The 8,457-nt window shown below is 51.1% G+C and overlaps 1 protein-coding gene across 1 annotated transcript in view; it reads left to right on the plus strand.

The window, feature by feature from the left end:
• The window catches only part of LOC107114577 (acyl-coenzyme A synthetase ACSM4, mitochondrial-like), a 23,862-nt gene that overhangs the window by 4,108 nt on the left and 11,297 nt on the right, over positions 1 to 8,457 (plus strand). Inside the window, 6 exon segments of the mRNA XM_015416114.1 lie at positions 608 to 751; positions 1,299 to 1,455; positions 1,636 to 1,715; positions 4,426 to 4,549; positions 7,750 to 7,830; positions 7,976 to 8,077. Of these exon segments, the coding sequence (XP_015271600.1) occupies positions 608 to 751; positions 1,299 to 1,455; positions 1,636 to 1,715; positions 4,426 to 4,549; positions 7,750 to 7,830; positions 7,976 to 8,077 (688 nt within the window).

Genomic DNA, 8,457 nt, shown 5'->3' on the forward strand with positions numbered 1-8,457 from the left:
CAGGAGATGGAGCCAAACACAATACCTCTCTCCTTGCTTTGTTAAAAAAATAGGATAAAATAAAAAGAAATAGAGAGCCTGAGGGGTGGAGGGAGGGCTACCAACTCTGGGTTGGGAAATTCCTGGAGATTTTGGGGGTGGAGGCGAGGGAGGGCGGGTTATGTTGGTGGGGAGGGATGCTGGTGGGGTATAATGCCATACAATCCACCTTCCAAAAAAGCCATTTTCTCCAGGGGAACTAATCTCTGCAGCCTGAAGATCCATTGTCAGTCAGGGAGATTTGCAGCTACCTCCTAGAGTTTGGCCACCCTAAAGAGAGGGGGGAATAAAAAAAGGAAAAGCCTAAAGGGAGAATGGAACCACAACCCTGAGTTCTCCTGATCCTTCAACGGCTGCAGCTGCTATCGCAGCCGCCAAACCCCCTTTCATTTGGATCAGGGCACCTAGTAACAAACCCGGCCTTACCATCGCCTCGCTCTCTTTCTGAAAGGCTCAGCAGGTGCCTGAGAAAGTACTGGTGGGCAGCACGTTGGGGAACTCTTCTACAACATGTAATGAATCAGCTTCCTTAAACATTTCCACCACACTTCCTTCTCTTTCCTTTAAGAGTGGCCCCTTCCAGCCACAACTGCATTAAAACCAAGAGCGATGAACCCATGACTATCTACTTCACAAGTGGAACCACAGGCCCTCCCAAGATGGCGGAGCACAGCCACAGCAGTTATGGCATTGGGTGTGCCTTGACAGCGAGGTATGTATGTGCTCTGATTCTACTCTTGATCACTTTTCCCCTGGTCTGGCTGAGTTTAGTTAAGTCCTGGTTCCTACCTAAAACGTCCTGGGAGTGCTGTGGAGAGCGCTAGGGTACTCCACCTTAATGCTCAGCAGCCTCACCAAACTACAATTCCCAGACATCTCTGGGGAGGGAAGAACTATGTCAATTATACCAGTATAAAACTAGTTTATAAGTCTGTAGTGTAGATACACTCATATCCTGCCTAAATATCTCTGGACCAGGCCCGTAGCCAGGATTTTTAAGTCAGGGGCATCTAAATGCCTTAGGGGGCACTGGCTAATCGAATTGAAGGAATACCCGGCTCCTTCCCCGCACCTGCTGCCGCTCAGGGGCTCTGGGCTGGATGGGAAGTCAGGGGGCCTTGCCAGTAAGTCAGGGGGCCTAGCCCCGAGACGCCCCACTGTAGCTTGGGGCCTGCTCTGGACACAGCTATAGATGCTGGAAGGGAGGATGTTTTATGACTTAATCTGGGTCCCGACCCATTCCTTTCTGTATTTCACAGGTACTGGCTGGATTTGAAACCCTCAGATATCATGTGGAACATGTCTGACACCGGCTGGGTCAAGGCTGCCATCGGGAGTGTTTTTGCTCCGTGGCTTCGTGGCTCCAGTGTCTTTATACACCACATGCCACAGTTTGATCCAAGAGAGACTCTGGATGTAAGAGGACAAATCGCGTCATACGGTTGGGTTTATTTCCCACACAGATGGCCAGCTAGGCCAAAATACTGTCTCAGGGGGACCTAATCTGAGGGTGCAAATGACAACTACGTTGGGATATATGGATTCATATTATTCTAAGCAAACTCACAACGTCTTCCCCTTTTTCAATCTCTTCAGACTCTCGTCCGGTACCCAGTAACTACAATGTGCAGTGCTCCGACTGTCTATCGCATGCTGGTACAACAGGATCTTACCAGGTACCTGTCACTCATTTGCTGATGCAAGGAACGTACGAGCTCTGTCCTTCCCCATAGTCATTCAGCCTTGCAATATATTTTTTTTAAAAGCACCCAATTTGTCGATCTACGTCTGACCCGCAGACTAATCTGTTCAGTGCTCCCACTTCAAATGCAAAATGCAGAAACATTAGGGGTCATTTCGAGGGGGAACGAGCAGGAACAGCGTTCTGGGAGTAACGAGCCCAGGAGTAGGGAATCCAGGCATGCTTGCCTTCCTGCCCTTTGTCGGGGGATGTGGCCTATGCAAATAAATTATGCTAATGAGCTATGCAAATGAGCTCCTGCACCTCTTTTTCTACGAAATGACCCCTGAGAAGCATTATACTGCATCAGACCATTGGTCCAGCTAGCTCAGAACTGTATGCATGAGTGGCAGGTTTATAGGATGATCTATTCTTCAAATATTTCAACAATATATCTATATATCTAATAGTCAAGTGGCCCCGTCTGTGCGGATCGCTAAATCCGCGTTCCGGGGCCACCTGGGGGGCAGGGAGAGTTTTGTGCACTCTTGGGGCAGTCCCCAGGGGTGCACAAAAATAAAAAAAGTTGAAAAAAATTTCGGGGGGATGTTTAAATCCCCCCGAAAGTGACAGAGCGTCCCCTGCGCATGCGCAGGGAACGCTCTGTAGCCGGCCTCGCCGTCGCCGCCGCGGAGCCGGGCGGGGAGGGGGGAGGACCGGCCTCACCGCCGCCCGGCCCCCGAGCAGGCCAAGCCACGAAGGGCCCAAGACAGAGCGGGGAGGCATTTAAATGCCTTCCCCAGCCCCGCCACCTGATGAAGGGGGGAAAGTGGAGCCTTTCCCAGATAAAGCGCCATACGTCCCGGCATGACAGCTGGATAGCGGCAGCGCTGGGCCGCTTCAAAAGCCGTGGCCCAACCACACTGAAAGAAAGCAGGGCGGGAAGGGGCGCTGTTGTTACCTCTTCAGTGGATGCACTGAGCCTGCCACCAGCCGCCGGAGGGTGCAGAGCACCGCAGAGGATGTAGGGCGGGTGAAGGGGAAGAGAACAGGCCACAAACGCGGGCACGCGGGCGGGAACGCCCACAAACACACACACACACCCGCCTTGCTTTGCTCCATGCCCGGCCGGCTTCTGCGGCTGCAAGCCTGAGAACCCAGCGTGCGATGGGCGCGCTCGCTCCAGGGAGCTGCCGGCAGGAGGGAACAGCCGCTGTCAAGAAGGGAAAGTGCAAAGGGGGGGGACCGGGCTCGCCGCCGCCACCGCCTCGGAGCCAGGGAGGGGGGGAGGACCGGCCTTGCCACCGCCGCCGCCGCAACGGAGCCGGGTGGAGGGGGGGAGCCGGCCTCGCCGCCGCCGCCTCAGGGAGATCGAGCGGGGAGGGGGGTGGAGGAGACGGAGCTTACTTGTATATTTCTAAAAACACCACCAATCATCTGGTGCAGTCATCTGTTTCACAGATGCGTGTGCTGGGATCTGCAGGTGCTGTCCTACAGGGGTGGTCTTAAGCCACAGGGCATCCTGGGCAGGTTCCCCTGGCTCTGCACACTGGCAGCCCCCACGGCCTTGCAGCAGGCACTGCCCTCCTTGCCACTGCCCTGAAGCTCCCGCCATCGTCACTGCTGGTCTCCCGTGCTGTCGAAGACCTTGGCAGTGTGGTGGGGAGAGCGACCAGCTGTAGAGCAGTCAGGGTCTCCCCCCCCCACACACACACACACTGCCTGAAGCAGCACAGGAAGGAGGGTGACCATCTGCAGAGTAGCTGGAGTCCCTCATTGCCCTGCAGGTGACCCTGAGTGATTCTGGATCCCCATCAAAGAGTTTTGCCCCCAGGATAAGAGCATAAGCACATAAGAGAAGCCAATGCTGGATCAGGCCAATGGCCCACCCAGTCCAACACTGTGTGTCTCACAGTGGCCAAAAATACCAGGTGCCATCAGGAGGTCCACCAGTGGGGCCAGGACACTAGAAGCCCTCCCACTCTTCCCAAGCACCAAGAATACCTCTAGAGCATCACTTGCCCCAGACCGAGAGTTCCTATCTATACCTTGTGTCTAATAGCCACAGATGGACCTCTGCTCCATACGTTTATCCTTGGTCCCAGAATCACTAAGACCACCCCTGCAGTCACGTCCGTACTGCCTGCTGGTGTGTGTGAAGATCGGTGGTTGCTAACCCCACAGCTATCACTAAAACAGATGGGGGTGGATCCAGCCAGCCTTTTAACTTTCTCCCACCCACCCCCCAATCTGCCTCTCCACATGGTCCTTAGCAAACACCCTTTAAGGGGTCAGAGGGGAACCCTCCATGCTTATTCTCCAGCAGAAAAACTGATTGGATCCACCCGGATGTCTCTGACCCTCCTGCTAATGCCATGCAGAGGGAAAGACCACAAGGAAGAAAAACTTTTTTGATGGTGTCTCAACCCCCCCCCCACACACACACACCCCACCACCACCAATGTTCCCTCTAAGCTGTGGAGTCTTGTGAGCAAATATTCTACTTTGTGAGCTCCTGGCATTAAAGTTGTGAGCGACCGATTTGGCTGCTGCCTAAATTAGTTTGCTCTGGAGCCATCCTTCCTGAGCAAAGACAAAAATGTGTGAGCCAGAGGCTAAAAAACTGTGAGCTGGCTCACACTAACTCAGCTTAGAGGGAACATTGACCACCATCACCAATCCTATTTCTTTTATAAACCTAAAAGGTACAGGTTCAAGAGTCTAAGTCACTGCTTGACAGGAGGGGAGCCTCTCAATCCGGAAGTGATGGTGCAGTGGAAAAAACAAACGGGGCTGGACCTCTACGAAGGCTACGGTCAGACCGAAGTGGTAAGTGGCAGCCGAGGCAAAAAACCCCAAAAACCATCACCGGGGAATCAAACTAGGGAGCAAACCTTTCAACTGGGGAATCAAAACTGGGGACTCGCGGTCTATATTGGAACCAGTACAGGAATCAGTGAACACGTTTGTTTGGTGCCGGGCTGCAGACCTCCCGGTGGTGGGCTGGAGATCTCCTGCTATTACGATTGATCTCCGACGATTGCTCTCCAGGCAATGATGATCAGTTTCCTTGGAGAAAATGGCCACCTTGGAAGGTGGACTCTATGGCATTATGCCCCACTGAAGTCCCCCCTACCGAAACCCCATCTTCTTCAGGCTCCGCCCCCAACATCTCCAGGTATTTCCCCACCCAGAGTTGGTAACCCAATTTGGTGCCATTATAGCACTTCCCACAAAGTGATCGATTTACGCAAGAGGGGAGCTGAGTGTTGGCTGGGCTCCTTATTTGGGGGCACCAAAAGCAGACAGACGAATTCGGCCTTCTCAAGGGAACATTCCAGTGTGTGTTGAAGGGGAGTGGGCCAGAGTGGCTCTGCCCTCGTGTGAACGCACACGCATGCTGGATGGAGGATATATTACTGGGTAGGCAGTGTGTGTGTGAACAAGATCTTGGGGTAAGAGTAGATCGTAAGTTAAATATCAGCCGCCAGGGTGATGCGGCGATAAAAAAGGCTAATGCCATCTCAGGGTGTTTCAACGGAGGCATAACATCCAAATCGCAAGACTGCATTAGTCAGGCCGTACCTGGAGTATTGTGTGCACTAAATATCAGCAGCCAGGGTGATGCGGCGACAAAAAAGGCTAATGCCATCTCAGGATGTTTCAACAGAGGCATAACATCCAAATCACAAGATGTCATAGTCCCACTATATACTGCCATTGGTCAGGCCGCACCTGGAGTATTGTGTGCAGTTCTGGAGGCCTCACTTCAAAAAGGATGCGGACAAAATTGAGAGGTGCAGAGAAGAGCGATGAGGATGATCAGGGGTCTGGAGACCAAGCCCTGTGAGGAAAAGCTGAGGGACTTGGGAATGTTGAGTCTGGAGAAGGGGAGGTTGAGGGGGGACATAATAGCTCTCTTCAAGTATCTGAAGGGCTGTCACTTAGAGGAGGGCAGGGAGCTGTTCCTGTTGGCAGCAGAGGAAGCGGCTGGACGAACACTTGTCAGGGATGCTCTAGGCTGACCCTGCATTGAGCAGGGGGTTGGACTAGATGGCCTGGATGGCCCCTTCCAACTCTCTGATTCTCATGTGTAATCACTAGCTCCATCCCCAGGAACTAAAACACTGCTTTAAAAATATATATATTATCGCTAGAACACAGCCTATACACATCCGTTAAGTCCGCACATTAATGCCATGCTCACAGACCAGAAAGCATGCAACTCTCTGATTCTCAGATTCTCATGTGTAATCACTAGCTCCATCCCCAGGAACTGAAACACTGCTTTTTAAAAAAATAATAAATTATCGCTGGAACACAGCCTATACACATACATTAAGTCCGCACATTAATGCCATGCTCACAGACCAGAAAGCATGCATAAGCTTCCCCTGTTTATGAAAATGGATGTCAACAAACATAAAGGCAGCTACAGAGGTATAAAGTACTGCGACATAGCGTAGTGATTTCAGCTCATACTTTATTCATGCATAGGAGAACTTGAGATAACTAGCGGGGCCCATGGCCCACTTATATTCCTGTTCTTAACCACACACACCCGTGATTGGTTTATTTACAAACAACTCCCACCATTGGTTCCTTTTAGGATCCGGGCTGGCCGATTGGCTAGTTCTTGAATCCTCTGCTTCTACTGTCTTAGGATGCGAAGCTTAGCCCGTCTGCATGGCCACATGCGAGCCCGACCGCGTGCGCGACCTCCCTTGGTACACAACAAGAGGGTTGTACTTGAACCCCATTACGCACGCCTTCCACCCAAATGTGGTATATAATCAAGGCCCGGAGATCACCTCAGGGAGAGCTGTTGATTGATTTGGAAGATTCATAGCCCACCCTTCTAATTTAAAACACACACTCGCGCGGGGCAGTTTGCAGGATCAGAAATAAACCAATTAAATCAAGAAAATGAAAACAAAGTACAGAAATAATAAGAATAAACCAAGGTAAGTAGCAGCTGTTGGAATCCATCCCGTAGCCAATCCTGATCTAACTCAAAACTTTAGAATCTCATAGCAGTAGGGTTGCCAAGTGGCACTTACCTCCTCTGCGGGAAACTCCCGGGCGGCTCCCGGTGCGCGCGCCGCATGCACGTCACTAGGAAGTGACGTTATGACGCCGGGCACGCTGGGGGCGGGGGTAATAATAATAATAATTAATTCCAGAGCTCGGGGCAAACACCAAGAAGGCCGTCTACCGTGTGCTCATCAATCTTACCTCCAGCAGATTCAGCAGGTTGAATTAAATCAAGAAAATGAAAACAAAGTACAGAAATAATAAGAATAAACCAAGGTAAGTAGCAGCTGTTGGAATCCATCCCGTAGCCAATCCTGATCTAACTCCAAACTTTAGAATCTCAAAGCAGCCACAATATTAAAATAAAAGCAACAAAATCCACACAAATCTTTAAAATATAGTTTTTCTTCAGTCAAAAAAGTGTGCCTTAACTGATCTCCAGAAGGCCATCAATGAAGGGGTAATAATAATAATAATTAATTCCAGAGCTCGGGGCAAACACCAAGAAGGCCGTCTACCGTGTGCTCATCAATCTTACCTCCAGCAGATTCAGCAGGTTGAGAATGGTCAGTTCCAGAGGATTTGGCTCAAAGAGTCTTGAGGAGATTCTGTGTTTGCTGCAACAGGATAACACGGGTCCCCTTTGGAATCTGTGAACATACATGATAGCAGGGTAATAATAACAATAATTAATTCCAGAGCTTGGGGGCAAACACCAAGAAGGCCGTCTCCCGTGTGCTCACCAATCTTACCTCCAGCAGATTCAGCAGGTTGAGAATGGTCAGTTCCAGAGGATTTGGCTCAAAGAGTCTTGAGGAGATTCTGTGCTTGCTGCGACAGGATAACACGGGGCCCCTTTTGACTCTGTGATACATGATAGCATTCAGCCTTCACAGATCTCCTAAGAAATGGATGGATGCTCTTTTCCAGCCCAATAACACTAGCTTCAAAATATTTTAAAAGCCTCACATGATTTAAAATTTTGTTTGCTATAGGGGGTGATATCTGTATCTGAGAAAGGAAAGAAAATTAAACCTGGCTCCATGGGTAAGGCAATTCCACCATACGACGTTCAGGTAAGACAGCAGCTTGTTTGTGAATCAGATGTGGAAAACGAGGATCAAGAACGGCATCTGAATATTTGCATTCAAAGGAAGCTGGGAGGTTTTGTTTCTCGATCAAACATCACTCAGACCGGCTGCCATTTTTGCCATTTTCTAGATCATAGATGAAAACGGCAATATTCTACCTCGTGGGGAGGAAGGAGAAATCGCCATCAGGATTCAATCCAAGTGGCCATTTTGTTTTTTCACGGGCTATGTGGTAAGCCATTTATATATGGTGCATTCCCCTCTTCATCGTTTCTTTATGAAAATGCCCCACACAAATGATATCACAATGGCGAGTAAGTCGATACAGGTGGAAAGGACCGTGCAGGTGCCGTTTTCAGTGGCAGCCTCGTGTCACCCATGAACAGAGGTCATTTCGGGGGGGAACGCGGGGGAACGCAGTTCCCCCGGGTGAGGTGCAGGGGGGCGGGGTACATGACGAAGCCCCGCCCCCTGCTTCCGGCCGCCCCGCTTCCAGCCCTCATTCAGCCAGGAGGAGGCAGGAGAAGAGGGAGGGTAAGTTGCTTCCTCCCTGCCTCTCCCCACCCCTGCCTGCCTGGGGCCAGGGAGGGCCTTCGCGGGGCTTCCTCGCAC

The sequence above is a fragment of the Gekko japonicus genome, unplaced genomic scaffold, assembly GCF_001447785.1.
Source record: "Gekko japonicus isolate JY-2015 unplaced genomic scaffold, Gekko_japonicus_V1.1 scaffold321, whole genome shotgun sequence".
NCBI classification, from domain to species: Eukaryota; Metazoa; Chordata; class Lepidosauria; order Squamata; family Gekkonidae; genus Gekko; species Gekko japonicus.